A 21,454-nucleotide genomic window follows, 5' to 3' on the forward strand; every position below is an offset into this window, starting at 1 on the left:
GACCCGATCACCGGAAAACACATGGTAAATACAACATTGTTATTCTATGATGATTCAACCACAACGTAGTATTTTACTTTAAAATTGAGGTTATAAGATCTCCTAAGCCTAGTGAACAATATATTCGAAGTTTAAATTATTTTTACAGCTCTAGTAGAGGCCCCGGGGCTTACAATAAAATACAGCGTATTTTTGACGTTTGACATTCAAATATATATTTCTCTATCAATACTTAGAATTAATCTTCGTTTATTATGCGAAGAGCTCAGAAATACTATCTAGACTACATAAATTCAATAACTTATCCTGAATAGATATAGTTGTTGAGATATACAGTTGTAATTTATCGCATTTACTACGTGTTTTGGAGTGATCGGGTCCACCGGGTGATCGGGTCGGCCGGGAATTACGTTAGGCAATGTATCCGACTAGTAACAGTGACTTTGTCGCGACATTATGCTTTGTAAACTTATGTAGAGTTGACGCATAATACAGTAAAGTACAGACGTCAATACTTTACCCGATACATTTTCCATAACGCGTTGCATTGCGACAATACAAGGGAAAGAATGATTCAAGATTGGTTGAAACATGGTTGTTACAGTGCGAACTACATAGGACGGGCATAGCCAGTTGAGTACTTTGGTGGGTCAGATTTTGAATACTAAATAGAATGTGCAGAATAGAGGTGTCGGTAGAAATCGTTCCGCTGAGACGTCGCGTGTGGTCGCGTACTTGCATCGCGTATAGAGGCGATTTCTTTTTTTTCTTTTTCTATTCTGAAGAGCCTGTTTGCCAAGTAATATAATCCATTACTGATGAGCTGATTTTTGGCTCGATCTATTGCTTGTGGGAGGCATAGTGATGGATGGAATATAGGAAGATGCGGTAGTAAGAATAGCGGGTGGCACACTCGCCTGTGAATGACATTACGAATTTACATGTCAAATAATTGCCTTGGGTCACACACTACCTATACTGTCTTTCCCCCATTTAAATGCTAGAGTGCTATGGTTAATATGACGAATTTCTTTCTTCAAGACATTGGAAATCCAAGAACTGACGTCACCCAACAGAGCTGTAAAATAAGCTTCTGCAATTCACCAGATTGGTAATAGACCGCTTCCTGGTTTTCAACCCGCTGAGAAATCGTTTAGTCCCTAGGTTTCCTATTAAGGTATGATATTGTCTGCATATTTGCGCTTGGAAAATACCAACGATTCAAATAGTTGCACTCCACTTTGAGAATTATCCTCTTTCTCTGACATACCATCACTCGTATGTTGGCAAGCCAGCAACGAGGCAATCCTCTAACGACGTCCAGCCAGGCTGTCCACAAAACCCTTGTAAAAGCTTCTCTCCCCTGCCGGCCTCCACAAACTCGTGCAGACAGCGGCCTTCGTCGGCTGGTGGACTGGGAATCTTATGGTTATCCGGTTGAATTTTGCGAATGATCTCCACAACTTCAGTCCAGTTGAATGGTGCTGCCATAGCAAAAATGCGTTCCGACTTTATGTCTGGATGAAGAAGAGCGGCAATGTGGAGATATGCTGCATCTTTGACACTCACGTACCACACTGAACATTGTTAGTACAGTATAAGTGGGAGTTAGAAATGCACTCACTGGGTGGGAACATATACATGAAGTCCCCGTAACCCTTCACAAGTGCACTTGTCATGCCCATACTTCCCATCGGTCCACCAGCCTCGGGGTGAACGCGAGGGCCGAGCTTATATAAAGTCAATAATAGGTATCTAGCCAAAAAGGGAATTCGCAATACTTACACACCAATAAGGCACAACCCTATTAAGAACAAAAGAGGGCTTGTGATTCTCCACCCATTTCACTGCTTCTTCTTTCTCCTTCGGTTTTCGAAGCGGCATATGAAGACGCCCCCATCATACCTGGGATCTCAGGTGTGTTGTTCTGGACAGCAGCAACAGCCGCATCGTTGAATGAATCTGGTACTTGTTAGCACGATGTCTCATCCTAATGTCTATGACATGCCTTTATCAAATTGAGCGGGTGAATTCGCTACGGGCGTCACACATGCAGAGGCAGAGGACGTCAGTACTACACGTTTGACTAGGGGTGATTCCGCAGCGACTTCGAGCCAAGTCAGAGTTCTTTTCACTGTTTTCTCGACGATGGTCGGGTCATCTTCAAAGGACATGTCCATTGCCTAACAATAGTTAGTCCCACGCCATTTCCACTTCGGTACAAACTTAAATCCCATACCACCAAAATCACGCCGGCTACATCGTTTAGCAAAGGAGCTATGCCCTCGCGATCATCTAATTCAGATAGGACGACAGACTCGAAGAGATCGCCATACTTGCCCTTGAAATGCTCATCTAGCCATTGTCGATGTTGACGCACTTGCCCGCGTACAAGATACCCACGACTAAGCAATAGATCAATTATCTGTGAAGCGAGGTAGCCGTTCGCTCCGGTCACAAGCACTCGAGACCTCGGAGGGAGAGCGTATGCTTTATCATCCATATTGAACGACACGTTGAATCGGTGCGTATTTAGGACTTCAGAGAACGACAGGAGTTCCTGATATACCCTGGTTACCATAGAAATACAATGAAGATCAACGTGATATAAGACATCTTCAAACATGCAAGAGTTCCTGACACTGACGCGGTTCGGGCCGTCAACCCGAGCGACCGGACCGCTTGCCCGGCAAAGAGAGTAGCTTCACATTCTGGTACGTGCTGTTGCCTTTAATAACCTTATACAGATTAGTGTGGTTTCGGGTCCGAGCCGAGGCAAAGCATGAGTGTCCCGGGAGTAAACGGTCTTCGAATATTACTATATGCATCACAAACGCTAGGCCTTCGTTTGAGTGTCGAAAAGATAGATACACGCCTTCGGGTGCGGGTGTATCGTATAATCAAAACGCATGTATTACAGAATATTACAGCCAAATTTAGTTACAGGCTCGGAATTAGTAACATTAATGTGGCTGTGCGGCAGATGTCAAGAAACGGTAAGCCCAAAACTCATTAAATACGTTGTAAAGAAGAGGGCCAAGGTCTAAGCCTTCAGCCGGGAGTAGCCCTTTCCTCAGAAAATACGGCAAACACGCCTCAATAGATGCTAGCCTTCATGAGATACACTCATTTCCATATCTTGTATAGCGTATACTGAAACACTGGAAACCATCAATCCATTCACATTGGCACCATGGGAGGAACGGGTGCAGAGTGATGGTCATGATATACCAGAAACACAGACCGAAGCCGGCGGAGTTATGCGGATTGTGGTCAGTAGTTCGGCGCGGAATGACATAGTAGGATTTGGAGTGGCGATTGAGAAGCAGCCACCTCGGTATCGAAAACCGAGGCTGAAAACTTTCTCTGTCATACTGGGTGCAAGAACCGAGAAGAGCCCATACTCCGGTGAATTGGCAGCAATGGTATACGTACTGAACACACTATGGAGATTAAAAAGGTGTAGGGTCACACTGCTCACCAGCAACAAAGCGGCGGCTTATTCCTAGTGCCCTTTGACCTAGCAACTCGCCTGAACCTGAAATTAATCTAGTTTCTACGGTTGGCAAAAGCTATTATATTCGACCCTTTCTCGGATTTTTATCTTTTCTATTATCTGATGGCACTCTATGGGAAAGACGACATTCTATATGTATAGGACTCTCCTCTCTAAAGGTGTTGGGACGATTACTTGGTGTGGTTATACTCCTTAACCTAGACGTAGAGTGATGAAGAAATTGGTATACTGTAGGATTCCTATTAGGATATACTGAAACTTTGTACAGAAACACTGATAAGTCGAATAGATTCGATCAACAAGCCAAGCTAGCTTTCTTTGTCCTAGACCTCGGGACTAGGGAGATCTGATCTGGTTTGATCTGGAACAGTAGCTATGGCGGCCGTTGCAATATATTCTGTAAGCCTATCTGGATATGATCGACAAAGCCAAATTCACAATATATTCTGATTGTAGAAAGAAATACTCAGAATACTTGATCAGAGTATTCCCTTAGGAGTTCTATTAATATACTCCGGTAGATGTTGAGAGGGCTGTTAGTGTCCTTACGCGCCTTTTTGATGCTATTGAGGCTCGTCTTCCTTTAAGTTCGAAACATTATGGGCTCGAGCAGCAAATCTATGGATAGATAGCTCTTCCTTACTCGGAATACATAGTAAGAGCTTTATCGATAGAAGTGGATTCTTTTACCGGATAATTTCTCTCGGCTCTTCCCGCCTGTTAACTTAATTTTCGCTATATTGCTTCTGGCATCAGAGTCTAAAGTTCCGATGAATTCATTAATCAGCTATTTGCGGAACGCTCTACTGATAATGAGCTGTCTGTTCCCTTACTGTTATTTCGAGGAAAGTAGGAGAATAAATTGCCCTGGGTTCGGCCTTGGTTTCCTGACGGAAATACTGAGGATATCCCCGCTGGTTTATATGTTAAACCTATCGAGGATTGTTGTAGCTGGAAATCTGGGAACGACAGTCGACTCCTACTACTGTTTAAGACCGGCTACAGCGGGTTTGCTCAAAGTAGCAATGGCCTTCTATTCATCAAACAAGCTAGGGGGAGAAGTACTACGTCTGATCGACTCTATCGGTCAGATTTGTTTAGTTGGTATAGTGGTTATCTACCTTGGGATTCACGTAGCTTATATCTGCACAAAGTGTTAGAAAATTAGGCTGAACGAGTGGAAACAGGTGGTTGGCTGGTTATCGAAGATAGCGTTGTCGGTGGTATTGAGAAGTTCAAAGAGGCTGATACTAAAGAACATTGGCGAGAATATGTTATTCCTTTGTGAGTGCTCCTGGTGATATTATCTTTAACAATACACACTCCTATTCAATCACAGATTTGCCATAGTAACGCTCTTAATTCACTGGTCCGACTCAAGGGACTCCCATCTGCATGTAATAGTGTGAATCTAATCCGCGAACACGGTGTTTCCAAGACTTCCATCTGGGCTAGTCAACTATCTCCAGTCCAGGTTGATGCAACGTACACTCTCCTCACACATTCCCGGGTTTCCCTCTGGGATTGCTCTCATACCAACTTTTAAATCCATTCGATCATCAAATAATGTCCTCCATGAACCTGATTCAATGACTTCTTGGCTTATCAATAATGCCATTTCCGGTGACCGTGGCCATGTAAGTGAGTACGGGCATGCGAACTTCTCGTTTCTTGCGGAAGGCCTGCATCCAAGGCTTGGTGGCTAGCATGACCTGAACTCTCCACCGAAGTTGTCGAGAATGTTGCTGGATCAGTTGGTTTCACCTCTGGCGGTTCTGACAGCGAGTCGAATCTCTTCAGATTGTCCACTGCAACTTTCAGCCTCGAAAATTGCTGACAGAGGCAGATCTTGCTGTAGGACAGAGCGTGCAATCTTACGCTTCAACTACTGAGCCGAGAAGATTTCCGTTGGGAGATTCTCTGGAGAATGCTGTTCTTGGTAATTGTTGAACCTCGGCCAATTGTATGGAGGGTCGTACATTTTGTGCAGTCACTCTCAGCACACGTAGTTAGATATGAGAGCCTTTTGAGTACTTACGGGTCATCTTGCATTGCCCAGAATCCCTGGTCAGACACAGTGGAAGTTCCTTGATATGTGAATGTGGCTAGACGATATTGAGAGCGAATGTGAGATAAGCCTGAGTTAGAAAATGGGAATAGAGTCGTTACTTACCCCAACATTCACTGCCACGCGCTTACGAATCGAACTGAAATATTTTAGTGATCCCTTTGCAATGTCTTCGTCGGAATAAATTATTGAATTGAAGCGTTTCACTAACCCTATAATATTGCAGGAAGTGTTCCCCTCCAATATGGCGTTTCTACGATTGTCACCGGCAGAGAACGGAGAGAACTCCCAAGTGACGGGGAATCCGTTCCTGAACTCTCGTTCCATTCGCTCTTCACAAATTTGGAAGGCACACAGTCTATAATTGGCACCCGCCCAAGTATCCCAATCCTGGCCTTATAAAAATTAGCAAATACAGGGTGCAATGTCGAGTCGAGTTTCTCGTTTGAACAGGTGGATGGATTGTGCACAGACCATGAGCGCCATTTGCTAATCCATTGACAAAGCATATTATCTGATAGGCCTGGCCTAATGACTCTCTGAGAGAACCTAACGGGAACTCGTCGCTGATTGAGTACGAAGATTAGTGACTCGGGTACACAATCAATAAGGCACGGAATCACTCACAGTTCACAAGTCCATCGCCATCTACCAAGATGTCGGATGTCCTTGTACCATTTGGCCCCCCTCTGTCTATTCCAACGATGCTTATAGTTTCCACCCGGTCGCTCTGAATCTATATGCCACACACTCTTCCCAATAAAGCTTTTCTCAATGGCATATCGTTGGTTGTCACAGATCGTGAGTGACAAGAATTGAACTAAGTTAGTTACCAGAGCTAGCTTGCGGACATAAAGACGATCTTTTCATGGATAGGGGAAGACTTCTCACCTCCTTGAAACCTCTCCCGTAGTGGTACGTATAGGTCAAAGGGCATTCCTCGATCTCCGTCGTGTACGTCTGAACAGTATATGAGCCGAAAGTGGTCAGTACTTGCTCAGGCTCTCCTGTGATGGTAGTTTTGAGAGAGTTCAGCTCAGTGATACCGGGGCCAACTGCACCTTGGCCATACAATGCCTCCGCAGAAGCTACATTAGCCACGACACCGGCGTTACCAGCGGCCTTTTCATGTGCGACGACTACATTTGGTTTGACACACATGTTGTAAACCTCCTGCATCGCATCCGAGCTGTAGGAGTCTCCATATATGTCGTAAACCATTCGACCAAATGCGTAAACCACACCAGCCCCTATAACAATAAAATATAGGTCCGCAGGAGCCTTATCATGTACGGGTGGAGATGCCAAACACGAACCAAAGACAGTTCCCATGAAATAGCCCACGAAGACACATCCCGGATCTTCAGTCGGCGACAAGCCACGCTTAGATATAGCGTTGTGGGAGTAGCCACCAACGAGATGGCTGTTAGCTTAGAGCGATGGAACTAGACCGGTGTCGCGCTTCGCGAGGCTGCCTTGCCCGACTAGCTTCAGCGAATCAGTGTTGGCAAAGGAATATAGAACAAATCCAGAACAACAGTAAGACTGTAAGCTGCCTGCAATATGATATACGAGTTAAAATCTAAACAAGTGTTAATCGTCATCGGGAAGTTTCCAACATACTATTTCACATCAAGTTGGAAATAGTACCCATCATTGAATTGTCGACGTAAGAGTTGGCTATGGTTAGAGAGGAAAGTAAGAAGCAATTCCAAACTCTATATACTCGGGGTTCCTGATACTGACTGTTGACTACAACGAGATCGGTTCCATTAGGGCAGTATCCGGTGGCACATACCATACCAGCACCGCGCTATCCATTCCAGCGACATGTGCCAGTGTTAGTCCTAGGAGCGCAGCAAAGTATCTTGACATCGTCTCATTAGCAATTAATATCGGTCTCGACACCTAACACCTGCCCCTTAGCGTAAGTCTCGGCAATAAAACCAGTGGTACATTCATCTCAACAGAAAGACAATAGCAGGAGTTTTGTATCGTAGCCGCTGTTCTCGCAGTAGTCTGCCACTCACGTAGCATTGCTGTATCAGACTGCGATATACCATTGGCAGTCCTAATACCCGACAGGTCATTACTGCTTGCATTATCTGTACCATCTTTATCGATTAACCAGATCATGGTTCCACCGAGGTACAGCTCACTTGCAGCTTGAAGCTTCATTTTCATGGTCTCGCCGTTATCATATGAGACCTATTGATTTGAATCCCATGTGATCCATTTCACAGCAGCTTCTTGATCGATCGTGGGGGTGAGGGAATTGCTGGCAATGATACGGCTGATCTCTGCATTCGACAGTATCCCGGCAGAGTTCGTACACTCTCCGGCAGTACCGCCTTCGCTAAAGATACAGCCAGGGATATTGCACGATGAATCTTTGAGTGTGAAAGATCGACCATACCAGCAAAGGACCAAGTTGAGTTGCGAGGGCGAAATGTTGTTTCGTCAAAGCAAGTCAAGTCAAGACCGAGTCGGATTTCAGTCAAGTTGGTGTGTGGACGCACATATGGGCCGGTGAACTTGCTAGATGAATCCCACACTCCATGGATGTCATAAGACATGAGATTGAAGAAATCAACCGACTTCTCCATGGCTTGAAGGTCGAACCAGCGTAGATACCAATATGAGGATGGCAATGTGACACTGATACAGAATCTTCCTCCAAATGCTTCTTTCAGATCACTTAGCAGCAGAGCAAAATTCTCAGTATCGGCTGGGAGTCCACCGCAATCGTCGGCTCCATGGTACTAGAAAAATTTATCAATACAGTTTTCTGAAGATCTTCGAGTCCGAGCCCAGATATCTTGGGGAACGGAAGAATTACCCCCCAGTCAATATCAACGCCATCAAATCCATAGGTATTCATAAACTGGATCAGAGACGTTGCAAAGGCTTGGCGATTTGCTGCACTCGATGACATATCGCTGAATGCTGTCTGGGTATTTAGAGAGTTCGTGGCATCCTAACAATCATAAGCTGTGTTCGTCAATCGTTTCCAGAGAACCATCATGCTGACATTGAACGCCCAACCGCCTATAGATACCCATGTTCTCAGCGATCTGGAAAGAATGTTATTTGACGTTTCGAGAATGCTGTCCTTCATTACAAGGGAACGCACTGTTTTCTCTCCTTTACCGCAGTGAACTGAGAATATAGAGGAACGTCACGAGCGTCTTTGGGAATAACTTCAAACGTTGTGGGGTGAAAGTAGACGAAGGCTGGATCAGTTGTTAGAACAATTGCCTGCGGCATGTCTAAGAGCAGACCCACCAAAATTGACAGGCGTCATGGCGGTCATTTCAATATCTGTCGGAAAACGTATGTCGCATGGTCGCTGCGAGGCCCTATCAGGTGTGAGCTCTTCGTACATAAACGTAAGCAAGCAGAAAACCAACCATCCTTCATAATAGCCGATCGTTCTTTTTTTAGCGCTAGATCCCGAGTAGGAGGGCACTAGAGGGTAAAGACGATATATATAAGGAAGTATACTACTAACTGGCGACTATAAGAGGTTGAGTAGGCCGAGGAGCTACTATCCTATAAGGAGCAACTGCAGGAGGAACCAGAGCGAAACTGAGGTTATATCTATAGTGGCAGGGATAGGGAGAGTGTGGTTTGCGGTCACAGGGAGGGGCCGTAGTCGCTGTATAAGCTGGCAGTAGCCGATTATATTCATTGGGAGCATTTCGTTACTGTTTTGTGGGAGTTGTTATTTGTTTTTCTATAGCAATACGCCGTATCTCCTTTGTCTTTTTTTACTGTGGGCGTGGCGTTAGGATGGTTCTGGTTCCCTATGGAGGGAACGCCCACATAGCCACGGCGCTCACTAGCAAGGCTGCATTAGGTTAATAGAATCTTGAATTGAATTGAATTGAATTGAACGTATGTCGCAACCCCCATCGTGGGTCAATTCTTTCGCTTCGCCTCATTTTCCTTGCTCTCAACCACGGCCAATTTCTCCAGGACCAGCTTCCTGGCTCTGTCATCATCACCACCAACCCGCAGCCTCGCCTCCTGCAGGGTGTGCTTGAACTTCTTGTTGGTATTGTGTATCGAGTCGAACAGCCCCGTCGGGCCGAAGTTTTCGTTGAACGCGAAATGGTGAAAATCGTGTTGCAGGTTTGAGGGAAGCCACGGCGTGTTGTATCCGGAGTGCGCGCAGATGGTTCCGAATGTCAACAGCAGGAAACTAAAGGTAGACTGAGACCAGTGGTGCGGGACGATCATGCTCCCGATGGCGTTTGGCATCAAGTTAGAAAAGACGTGCTCGGTCAAGGTACAGTACGTCGACGCCAGCCCGACGGGTGCGGTGAACTCGTGGTGCTGCTTGTGGAAAAGAGGGTACAGCAGTTTCGAGTGGAATGCGCGGTGGATGTAGTAGAAGCCCATCTCCGTGCAGAAGACGTCAAACAGAGCGGTTGCGACGGCCTGTGTGGGCGAGGGAAGCGAGGATGTCCCAACTGGCTTGGAAGAGCCGAACACGCTGGTGAGGTACAGCAAGGGCAGCACGACCACGAACTGGTTTCGAAGCCCTATCAGCGCAATGCGGGCGTACTCCTGCCCGCCAACCCGGACGAAGGGCTGCGTTTTGTACTTGAACAGCCACTGCGGCCAGCTGGTCAGGTCCGGTATGGCGAAGACGGCGGCCCAGGCCCAGAAGAAGACTGTGGTGATGACGAAGGTGCCCCAGATGTTAACGGCGATCTCGTCGTACGCGTCGTCCAGGTGGCCGTAGAACCTGTGGCCTACCGTCGACGAGTTGAAACACACATATGCAACAATGAGAACGGCACTGCCACTGATGGATTTGAGTTTGCCGTTGGTGATGGCTGATGTCGAGTACACCCAACGCTGGCTGTGGGGGATCGGAGAGCCGGACAGGTCTTTCGGGATCAGGTTCTTGGAGCATTTGGGCGCAACAGAAGGTCCGTAGGAGGCAGCCTCGGTTTGAATCGCTGGGGAGGCCATGGTTCGGATGTGAAGGGTATTGGCTCCCAATAAACTAGTTTTGACGAGGATGTATTGTGAGCAGCTGTCGGAAGGGTCCCATTCATATATATATGCGTATATTCACATGTACCCACACGGGCTGTGGATAGCGGGGTCGGGTCTTTAGCTTGGTCACGTATAGCGAATGAAGGCAGTTGGTATTTTTGCTGTGTTTAATTTGAGACTGGCTGTTGCTTCCTTTTCCAGGGCCATGTTTAATAAATCACATGCGCGGCAAAGGTGTACGCCAAACTCGGCTCGCTCACTCCCCTCGGCCCTCCAACGAATTCTTTACTGGGTTCCCTGCGGTGCAGCCAGGCAATACTGCTGGCTGTATCTCGGTGCGGATATGAATCGCGGTTCGGCGCATCTAATACAGCGAAGGAAGTGGTAGGGGATTGGGAGCCAATTGTCAAGCAGAGAGGTTTTTTGGTCTCAGTCTTCATGTGGCTTAGATGATGTTCCCCAGGATTCCAGCCAACGCTATTGGTGGCGCTCACATGAACGAAGAATAGGTCGTCCCTTTATTAGTCAGACCATTTCTGCCTCGGCATAATAGTTGAAGCGACTCTGGGGAACGGACGAGCCACCCTCCCAGCAAACAGAATCGCAGCGCACTCCATCATAGCCGCACAAAAAAGGAGAGGGATAAAAAGCACATCGGTACCATGACATCGTGAGTTTGCCTCGGCAGGATCTCACACCAAGGAGAGTCACTAAGCTGGGTCAGTTAGTTGCGTCAAGTGTAGGTCTCGAAAGGTCAGATGCGACAGGGCCAAGCCATCGTACGGATGGTGCGTACATAATAATGAAAGCTGCGTGTATGCTGGCAAACGAAAACCGGGGCCTCGCAGGGGCTATGCACGGGATCTACTCGGCAAGGTAGAGCAACTGGAAAAGTCGCTCAATTCTCTGAGCAGCCAGCTTCAAGAGCATTTAAACCGGCCGGGTCGTAGCGAAAGTCACTCGTTGGGTCAGAAGAAGCTCCCTTCCGGCAGCTACGATGATGATTCTCTAAAATCGCTTATCGCTGCGGGAACCTCTGTTCAAGCAGCTGAGGCAGTCGAGCAAGTTGAGCCAGACGAACACGACATACTCGCCGTCTCTCCCGCGAATACTCCCAATAATCGAGACCGCGACACTACCGCCGTATCGAGACTACTCCCAGGGCTGCGGGCCGTGGCTGCGAACGGTAAAGCAGAGTCTCATGAATACGATAGCTTCTTGGAAACTGCTGGGCTACCGCCACATCACCAACTAGGTGCCCTCGTCGACCTATATTTTGGAAAACGTGAACGCCTGGCTGCCTCTGCTGGAACAGATATCCATCCTTGGACTTCTTTGGAGTCCCTTACAGTTGGGCGAGCCTGACCTGATCCTGCTGCACGCCCTCGTTCTTAGTGGTTCGCGATATCGGAAGGACCCGAAAACAATACGGTGGGGGCATCACGCGTCCCCTAAGCAGCGCATACAACTGTACGTCCTAGAGCACTCAAACCTACGAGGTCTGCAGGCACTCGCGATCCTGACCGTGGACTGCTAGGTGACGCCCATACTGTGGAGGGCATGAATCTCCTCGCTCTCCTCTCGCAGAACTTCTCGCACCTAGGTCTCAGGCGTCGAGAATCGCTTCGACCTCGGACTCTCCATAGATGCGCCCGCCGGGCTGACTCAGGGCTTCATGATTTCCCACCCGACGTCTTGGCTGCAAGAAGAAGAGACGCGCAGGCTGTTCTGGGCAGTGTACTCCATCGACCGATACACCAACACGTGCACGTCTTCCAACTTCATGATAGACGAGCGCGAAGTGAACAGGCCGCTGCCTTGTCGATACGACTTGTGGGTAGCCGCAGAGCAGGTCGAGACGCGTTGGTACCGCACGGACAAGCCGTTTGAGGTGACAGCAGACGTTCCAGAGAATCTGGGGAGCTTTTCGTACCTCTGCGAAGTGACCAAAATCATGACACGCATCCATGAGTTTGTCAAGCAGCCCCTCAACTTCTATTCCTCGTCAGATTCCGACCGGTGGAGGGCTTCGTACGCCGAGTTGGACCGGCAGCTCTCGTCGTGGCTGAACAGCCTTCCGGGCGAGTACGCTCAGATATCAGAGTCGTGCCGCTCAGACACGCGGAGCAGGGTTTCCAACTGGATTACACTGCAATCCGGCTTCATCCTTGCCGCCACCCGCCTTCACTCCGTAGCGGGATATCCGCACACGGCCTCCGAGCTGTTCAAGGCTTCGCACAGCGCCATGCAAAAATGCATAACCGCCGTTACGAGCATGATGAGGACGGCGCAGGACGTCGTGTCCGCTGGCATGCTTCAGCTGCTCGGGCCTTCCTTTGCCGGTGCTCTCTGGGCCACGGCTAGACTGCTCCTCGTCCATGCTTCCGTGCCAGAGCATCACCTCGATTCGAGCATCTACTTTTTTATCTCCACTCTAGAGAAGCTGGGTAGACACTGGCCGGTGGCAAAAGTCTTCTCAAGCAGGCTTGTATGCATGCTGCCGCATACGCACACGGGGGACAACTCTAAGTCACTCGAGGACCTCCGCAGGTAGGTCCTGCAAACTCACAAGACCAGTTAGTCAGTCGTAGAGCCCGCTGATACGCAGATAGGGTTGCTTTCCGACTGCACATAATCAAGGCTGGGCAGCGATACACCTTCTCACAGCGCTGCTTTGTCAAGACGCTTCTAACTAACGAGCTCCAAGCATTTGGAGTCTTTGATTCGTTCAACTACCCGCGGCCGTCGAATAGCTCCTACCGAGTCTCGAATTCCGGCGACGTGACATCGAACGGGTCATGTCCCGATGTTAGATCTACACAACTGGACCCCAACTCCGACTGGATTGACTGATACTGAGTGAAAGACACGGATTACGCCAAATTGATATTTTGGAGCTTGAAGTTCGTGGCGTGGAATGCCTCCCTTGCATTAGTCTGTGGAAGTGCATGTTGCCAAATAGGCTAAAGTTGGCAATGTTGGCTAATGATTGGGTCGGACGATAAATGATATGCTTTCGTCAATAAATGTTGCCTCGACTTTGTATCTCCTGGCACCATAAAGCAGCAGTCACCACCTGTGAGAAGGAATGCTGTCGATATTATATTGGAGGGGGGCGTCAACATATAGCTGACCATTCGTATCATTATTGCCCGTAAGTTCTTATCATGTGACATTGCCCTGAAACGGACGAAGTGAGAGAAAGGGACTTAAACACGGGACGTGCCCTGAAACGAACGAAGTGAGAGAAAGGGATTCTCCGCCGGCGGGGATACCCCTGTTGCTGAAAACTTTTATTTTTTTCGCTGCTGTTAGCCAAATTATGGCTTCTTATTCGCTACTCTGATCCACTGCCTTCCTCTGATTCGCTACCTTTTGATTCCACGCCCTCTTCTGATAGCTGTTCAGGAATTCATCATCTTGGTTTAGTGTTGGCGGTTTTTATCCTTGTTTACTGGCTCTTTCCTCCATAACCCTAACAGCTGACTTCTTAACCCTGGCGTCTGTGCTTCTTTCTTGCTGCTCATTTGTTATACCCTCGCATTCATTGCTTGCATACTTTTGCTATGCACCTTTTTGAAGACTTATTCTCATTGGTCTGCCACCGACTTGCCTTGTCGAGGCCGATTTGATAGATAGGATGTGGGGTTAGGCCGCAATGCGTGAAACCCTCTGAGCGTGGAGCAAACCCGACTTCTACTTTTCATGTCCTCTGACCTCACAGTAGAGATTACACTCTGCTTCCTTGTAATGAATTCACACGGAATAATCTGCGCCTAGCCATGAAATTGAAAAGGAGCAAGCCTTCCTGCTTAATCAAGCTCCAATATGGAGACTGTACCCTTGCCGGCCCAGTCCTTCACCGCCGGAGCAGAGACCAGGCACGACCAAGATACCATTCTTGGACTCATTGCAAGGTGAGAAGCAGACCACGTACGGTCTATAGTAGTACAAGATACTGTCTGATAACTAACTTAGAGAGATCTGCATCTCAGCTCGGATTACAGCGATTTGACCATTGCTTGCAAGAATAAGGTTTTAACCGCCCATAAGCTGGTCATCTATTCATAAATTACTTTCATGGCGCTTGCTATGCCGGTTTTATGGCGATGTATACTGTAGCTTCCAAATTAAAATTCGCTTCAAACACTCTACAGTTGATTACTCAGAAATTATATCCGAAATACGCTGATACTGTTTGGGGTTACCGCTCGATTTATGGGCAGAAACATCGTAGTCTAATCACGTGTAATGATTATTACCCCGCGCCGCCAGGTCACCCGTCTCAGTAAATATTTCAACTTACTCGGTGAGAAAATCTTGTGGTCTCAGACTTTCTCTTGCCTTCGTTGGTATTATAAGGATCCTGAGACACTACATACCGCCAAGGCACTTCGAATACTAGTCTTATTTCTCGCATACTTTTCCACGGAACGCGATATGGGTGATATGATCAGGGTTTATGTGGGGTTCGGCTTCAGTCTTAACTTCTTTCTACAAATATTCTGACATCGAGTAAGGAACCTTCCTTATGGGATGAATACCGAGAACTTAAGGAGACACTTCGAATATTACGGAATAATTGAAAATATTGAAGACGTTGTAAGTGCTACCACAACTTTAACGCAGTGTTCTCTGGCCAGCTAACTGAATCAACCTAAACTATAGCATATCGTCACAGACCACAAGACGGGCAGTAGCCGAGGATATGGCTTCGTTACGTTCTACAACCAGGAGAGTGCATAAATCGCAATTGAGAGATGCCACGGAAATGAGTCAGTGGCAATCTTTACCTGGTTCTGTGGTCATAGTCTGTTGACAAGTATGATAGACTCAACGGCAGAAAGCTTATTGTTGTCAAGGTAGGCTATGTCATACACACCAGCTCCTCATCAAATAACCTAGTATAGAGTGCTGCTAACATGAGTGTAGGCTAGTTAGCACCCCAAGGGTTCCAGCAGAGGGTTTAATACCCGCGATGTTTGAGGTTATGGAAGGAGTAGCTACGAATGAGACCGGGAGTCTGGTATGAGAGGATACTACGACCGGATAGAATGAGAAGATATTGTTATCGGTCCTGGAGAAGAGCTTCCCTAACTTCAAAGATATTTCCCAAGATGGCGTATCGCGGATGGGTGAGATAATCTACAGTTACTTGAGATATCACTCTTGTTACAGATGCCCTTCCATGAAGCTATTTCCTGTGTTCTCTAAAAACATTTTGCACTGTCAAACCACGAGAAATCAGCAGAGTTTGCTTATCTAAAGCATACCCTGAAACGAACGAAGTGAAACAAAGGGCTTCTCCGTCCGCGAGGGTACGGTCCTAGACCTAAAGAATGGCACAGCTCGACGAGGACAAGATTCTCACCCGAAGTACTGCTCCCTTTACGTTCAGCTTTCTAGGCTGCGGTCCTTTGAAGGTCTACATTTACTCGAGAAGATTACTCGTGATGATCTCCGCTTTTCCCCGACCCCGACCTTATCATGGAAATGGATAGATTGCGTGCTCTAGAAGCGAAGACACTTGCGGCCTGGGCCTGAACTGTCCGGTAAAGCCTCTTTGCCTCAGAAGCTTCTGGCTTTTATTGCCGCCCTCTACATACTAATTTCCACTAATGCCACATCGTTTCAGGGCTTACAGCGTGCCCCAGCGCGCGTCTTCCAGTACTTGTGCGCGAGACGTTGCAAAAAGAAATGGCTTAACTATATATGGATTGTTCTGCCACGCACGCTTTTCATTCGCTTTTGCAGCTCCGGGTACCTGCCTTATTATGCTGTTTTTGGATTAGATGGTCTTGGCTTAGGGTTGTAGGGTTATTTGTGCATATTTATGCAGGTTGCGCTGCTTTGATTGCTTCATCATCTGCTTATCGCCCTTTATTTATTGCAATACTCCGTACTTTATTGCTATTATGGAGTCCTCTAAGGACGTTTTCTTATCCCTTCGCCCCTTCCGTTATTTTGGTCTTAATATCCCAGAAAGTTACCCTAATCGACTTCGAGCTGGCTGTGAACCATATAGTATAATTTGAAAACAGTTTAACCCCGGGTATATACTCTTTCTTTCTCAGCCTGTAACCGAAAACTGTATAAAGCTATACTTAGCTTAGCCGTAAAAAGCTTATAGAAAGTTATACGTATTTAAGCGTTATAATTAGAGATTGTAACTTCAGTCTAACCAGGCCTGTTAATCTTGCAACATATATATTACGCTGCAGAACGAGAAGATTTACCCTCTGAAAGAACTTCTTTTACTATAAACTGTATTTCGCTTATTGATAATTCAGACTGTATTATATTAAAGATATAATTGACTTTATTATTACTTGAATACTGTATTACCTCTAATAGGTTATCTAAAAAACCTCGGTAATATTTTAGTTCTTCTTCTATCTTTCTTTTATAACTCTTGTATTGCTTGTTAGAACTCTCTTTAACAATATAATGAGAGTTGTGTTTTGTGTACTCTAAATATAGGATTCTAGAAATGTACTACTTTCAATATGTTAAATATTAAGCAGCTAAATAAGGTAATAATTTTAAGATTCCTTACCTTTGTTTGTTGATGCTGATATTTATTGTAAGCGGTTGATCGTCTCTTTATAGAGACGTTGTTCAGTGAGTTGTTTTCTAATTTGTTAACTACAGAAGCTGTAGTACTTAGTATACGAGGTCGAATAGGTCTAAAGTAGGTTGCTGATATTTTATATCGATAGCTTGGTATAAAGGTAGATGTAAACGAGGGGTTAAAAAGGGTAGGATAAAAGGTTCCGATAAATATATATTAGATAATGCAACAAACTTACTACAAAGTTAGTTAGTTTTATTGTTATAATTACTTCTGCGATATAATACAGTACTAAAACTTTATACGTAGCCTATGGTTTTAGGTACAGACCGAGAAATAAAGAGTATATACGTCTTAGGATAAAATAAATATGAATTCTTATATATTCCTGGCTAAAGCTATTCAATAATAACATTCTGCTTGTTGATTTTCCTTACTCTTACTAAACTAAGGTCTATTTTTATTAACCTCTTACGTACCCTTTGTTATTAGATAACAACAGAACAACTATATATATTCCTACCTCGTATTATATAACTATAGACAAGGCAACGATGCTATCGGCTCTTAATTCTGTCCGTACGAGTAGCAGAGTCCTTGAGAATAATACAGCAAGGGATTTCAGTTAATCCGGGTTCTGATTAGAGGATATTTATACTACCTAATAGAATATATTCTTTTTATATATATGGTCGTTAGTCTGTATGCTGGTTGTATATATACTTAATATATAACAAAATATATAAATAAATATGTTTGTCTAAACCACAATTCTCTTCCCTCCTTATAATGTAAAAATCCTCTAACAAAAGTGGTATGTTAGTTTTAATTTCTATATATAATGTTAAATTATCTTTAGGGGTTCGATAGTCTACTGTTATTATCAGATAATAATGACAAACGAGTGCTGGAATCAGACTCAAAAGGTAAGTAATTAAGCTGTTTCGCTAATTAGTTAAACAGTGCTTTCTGTAAGACTGATTGTTTGTATTCTAATATTATAGGGCCTGATTTTCACCGTCTAAAGCAAATATGTTCTGCAATATACATAGGTGACCAAAGATTTATCCTCTGTATAGAAGAAACAACCAAAAAGAATAACTTTTGGGGGTTTGACCTAGATTTATCTTGCCTACCCCTCTGTGCCTAATAGGATAACGATAATAATTTGCATTAGGTTGGCTTCCTAAAGATTTAAGCCACTAGCTACGCTATTGCCCAGTAAATCTAACCTTAAACGAAGATTGTCCGGACTAGGGGAGCTTCTTTTACCGCCATAAATATACAGCTAGTGAAGTCTTGGCAAAATATTTAGAATGATCTTTGAAGAGTATAAGCTTTCTAAAATTAGCAGTGTTGTTAAGCTGTTGATATTTCTATACTAGTGCAGCGGTTGTCCGAAGCTATATAAGATTGGTGGATCTGAGGCCGAACCTTACTGGATTATTTGTTTTCTGTGTTTCTAATCATAATTATCAGTCAGTCAGAAGCATAACTATTATCGCTTGGCCCCTATCAACTTTCCCTCTACTTTCTCATAACATATATAAGTGTTTATGTACGCTCCACTTGAGTGCTTACAGCCCTTCGTTTCAGGGCCGATGCGTGCACCGCGCGCGTCTTTCCAGTATATTACAATACCTTTCAAGGCCGTGAAATCTACTAGCGCAAAGATAGACTAGTGTGTTTCAGAATTGAGTTTTCGAAAGAATCGAAGAGAGGAAAGGAGTGAATCTGATTTCGAGCGCATCTGTACAGCCCGGTTTTTCCAACAGGTCTCTCTATCATGTCACAGATTAGATGCAGCTTAGAGGGGGGGAAGTTTCGGGGCCATATTGTAAGTCTCGTGTAGGATGTTGCTTAAGAATCATTTACAGGGGGAGATTCCTGTTGCTTAGGGGGAGAAGAGGGGTAGAGTAGTATCGGATGTATAGCAGTTTCCTGTAATTTACAAAGGACGAGGTCCTACCCCGTGTAATGTAAAATACAGTTTCTATTCTAGGAACAATGGGGATCGACGCATATACCATATACGGTTAGCGTGTTTCAAATTAGGGTCTGGGAGTTAAAGTCGAAGAGTGTAGAAGTAAATCTGATTTCGAATATTACTGTAATTTTTAGATAGGACATACGATTCTCGGACGACAGACGGAATTGGCAGGACTGCGTTGAGCTTGATTCTATTGCGATACAAAACGTTGTTGTGTGCCGAGCGGGAACTAACCCCGGACTGATGGCGGACCCACCCGCGGGAGGGCCCGAGCCCTCCCCCACAAACAACCAAAGAGAGACAAGACTCTTTACCCGTGATGACTTTGTACCGATTGTGCCTCGAAAGAGAAGAAGTCCTCGCAATAGCAATGAAGCCACCACTATCGCCTACTCTAACCCCGAGTTTAGAGGTTCGGAAGACAATAACGGACAGGTAACGACTAAGGAAGTTCGACAGCTCATCAACAGCCTAAAGGAAATTATCAACAACCAAACGACGCTCATCGAATCCACCAAAGCCGAGCTCTAAGAAGTTAAACACGATCAAAACATCCTACAGGAACAGAACGACAAGCTCTACAAGGAACTGTAAGCTCTGCAGGTTTAAATCAAAGCTAGGCCACCGGTCCCGTCGCCCACATAGGCTGCAGTTACAGCCAATAACGCTAGCGATATCCCTTAACCGACCTACCAGCGACCGGAAAAGGAACAAAGCTGCGTCCGTATCAGTATACAGAGAATACTTGTTAACCCGAGAGACAATAAAAGTAGCGATGACAATACCTTTAGCAGATACCTCCCTACAGAGGATACTAACAGCCATATCCGTACTGCGCTCCTAAACGTACCCTCTACGCAAAACGCCTAGGTAGCAGGAATTAGAACCACCAAGACCGGCTATATAATACGGTTTAAAGATACAGAGTCGGCCGAAGCGGCCCGTAACAACATTAAATAGCTGAACGAACTAGGAAACAACACTAAGCTGGTAAAACCACGATTTAGAGTCGTTGTGCACCGTACTCTAACCGAGGACTTTGACCTAGAAAATACTAACTCAGATGCCATCGAGAAAATTATAGAGGAAAATAACCTAGCAAGGCAGGGCTACCAGGTTAAGGAGGTAGCTTAGCTTAAGAGAAAGGACAAGATGCTAGGGAAGTTTGCATTACTCAGTATTTGGCTAGACTCGGCGGAAGGAGCCGAATTTATCCTCAACAATGGTCTTCTAGTCGGCGAACGGTACATCGGCAGCATAGAACGCCAAGAAATCAAGAAGAAAAGATACTTTCGGTATCAACGGTTCGGCTACCTTGCGTAGTCGTACAAAGAAACTCTACGCTGTAGCTATTGCGCGGGCCAATATAAGCGGCAACGATGCCCCTCAGGGGTAAGAGCCCGATACCTCAACTACAGTAGTGAATATGCTATAGGCGACCGACAATGCCCGAGCCCCGCAACTTTCAACCCTCGTCAATGTTAGAGACAAACCTACGAATACTACAGTTAAATATAATGAAATCAGGCCCAAGGATAGAGGCCCTTATCAATGACTACCAAAGCCAGGATTTAGATATACTCCTAATCCAGGAACCGTCCATCACGTCCTATCAAACCTATATCAACTATAGTGCTTAGCGTCTCTACCGGCCCACCGTAGAAACAGACGCAGTCTGGTTCTGCAGCCTAATCTATATAAACCAGAACCTATCGACCTCTTCACACCGACAGGTCTTATACGACCACCCTAACATTACTGCCATCAAGATCTGGACAGCTAATACCGAGACCCTTATCTTCTCGGTGTACATTCCACCCGTCCCGCTGTACGCTCCATATAACGCATCAGCAGAGCCAGCACTCAGCGCAATTCAAAACACAATCTCAAACATGACTCAGGATAATCAGAGGTCCACAAACATTATCCTCGCAGGCACATATTCTCCCCACCCATCTTCGCCTTCGACACCGAGCGCAGCGCACCATCGCCAGTCTTCACACACTACCTCGGGACCACCCGATCTGGCACATACTCACACGAGCCTAACGCTGTAGAAACAACACCGGATTATATGTACGCTTCCCCTTAGCGGAAGCACTGAAGACTATGAGCCTCGAGAGATTGAATGAAATGGAAACAATTGACCTACGACCACTACCCTCGTGGCGCCTCGACCCTTTTACAGATGTCGAGGTTGGCTTAGACCGAGAGGCAGCGAGACAATGCGCTGACGCCATCCGATCAACATCGGATATAGTCGTCTACTCGGATACGTCCGGTTGCGATGGCCAGCTG

At 45.9% G+C, this 21,454-nt stretch overlaps 6 protein-coding genes across 6 annotated transcripts; 1 reads left to right on the forward strand and 5 right to left on the reverse strand.

Moving 5' to 3' along the window:
• Positions 1-1,272: 1,272 nt before the first annotated feature.
• N7509_008334 (cinnamoyl-CoA reductase) lies at positions 1,273-2,503 on the reverse strand (the record flags this gene model as incomplete). Its single annotated transcript, XM_056632971.1, has 6 exons — positions 1,273-1,577; positions 1,625-1,730; positions 1,786-1,856; positions 1,906-1,962; positions 2,051-2,183; positions 2,240-2,503. 6 exons carry the CDS (start codon positions 2,501-2,503, stop codon positions 1,273-1,275), a joined length of 936 nt encoding a protein of 311 aa, XP_056483591.1.
• A 3,907-nt stretch (positions 2,504-6,410) lies between these two features.
• On the reverse strand, positions 6,411-6,746 carry N7509_008335 (uncharacterized protein; the record flags this gene model as incomplete). Its single annotated transcript, XM_056632972.1, has 1 exon — positions 6,411-6,746. One exon carries the CDS (start codon positions 6,744-6,746, stop codon positions 6,411-6,413), a length of 336 nt encoding a protein of 111 aa, XP_056483592.1.
• An 802-nt stretch (positions 6,747-7,548) lies between these two features.
• N7509_008336 (uncharacterized protein) lies at positions 7,549-7,763 on the reverse strand (the record flags this gene model as incomplete). Its single annotated transcript, XM_056632973.1, is given in 2 exon segments — positions 7,549-7,604; positions 7,616-7,763. The coding sequence occupies 2 exon segments, from the start codon at positions 7,761-7,763 to the stop codon at positions 7,549-7,551; spliced, it is 204 nt and encodes a 67-aa protein (XP_056483593.1).
• A 59-nt stretch (positions 7,764-7,822) lies between these two features.
• Positions 7,823-8,852, reverse strand: N7509_008337 (glycoside hydrolase family 18 protein; the record flags this gene model as incomplete). Its single annotated transcript, XM_056632974.1, has 4 exons — positions 7,823-8,347; positions 8,425-8,562; positions 8,617-8,659; positions 8,719-8,852. The coding sequence occupies 4 exons, from the start codon at positions 8,850-8,852 to the stop codon at positions 7,823-7,825; spliced, it is 840 nt and encodes a 279-aa protein (XP_056483594.1).
• A 654-nt stretch (positions 8,853-9,506) lies between these two features.
• N7509_008338 (sterol desaturase family protein) lies at positions 9,507-10,568 on the reverse strand (the record flags this gene model as incomplete). The annotated part of the gene is made up of 1 exon (XM_056632975.1): positions 9,507-10,568. One exon carries the CDS (start codon positions 10,566-10,568, stop codon positions 9,507-9,509), a length of 1,062 nt encoding a protein of 353 aa, XP_056483595.1.
• Positions 10,569-11,257: 689 nt separating this feature from the next.
• Positions 11,258-13,448, forward strand: N7509_008339 (uncharacterized protein; the record flags this gene model as incomplete). The annotated part of the gene is made up of 6 exons (XM_056632976.1): positions 11,258-11,265; positions 11,324-11,383; positions 11,444-11,781; positions 11,991-12,065; positions 12,206-13,145; positions 13,208-13,448. The coding sequence occupies 6 exons, from the start codon at positions 11,258-11,260 to the stop codon at positions 13,446-13,448; spliced, it is 1,662 nt and encodes a 553-aa protein (XP_056483596.1).
• Between the last annotated feature and the right edge of the window lie 8,006 nt (positions 13,449-21,454).

This window comes from Penicillium cosmopolitanum, assembly GCF_028827165.1.
Source record: "Penicillium cosmopolitanum strain IBT 29677 chromosome Unknown utg000009l:1.0-9042332.0:1.0-9050551.0, whole genome shotgun sequence".
Taxonomy (NCBI): Eukaryota; Fungi; Ascomycota; class Eurotiomycetes; order Eurotiales; family Aspergillaceae; genus Penicillium; species Penicillium cosmopolitanum.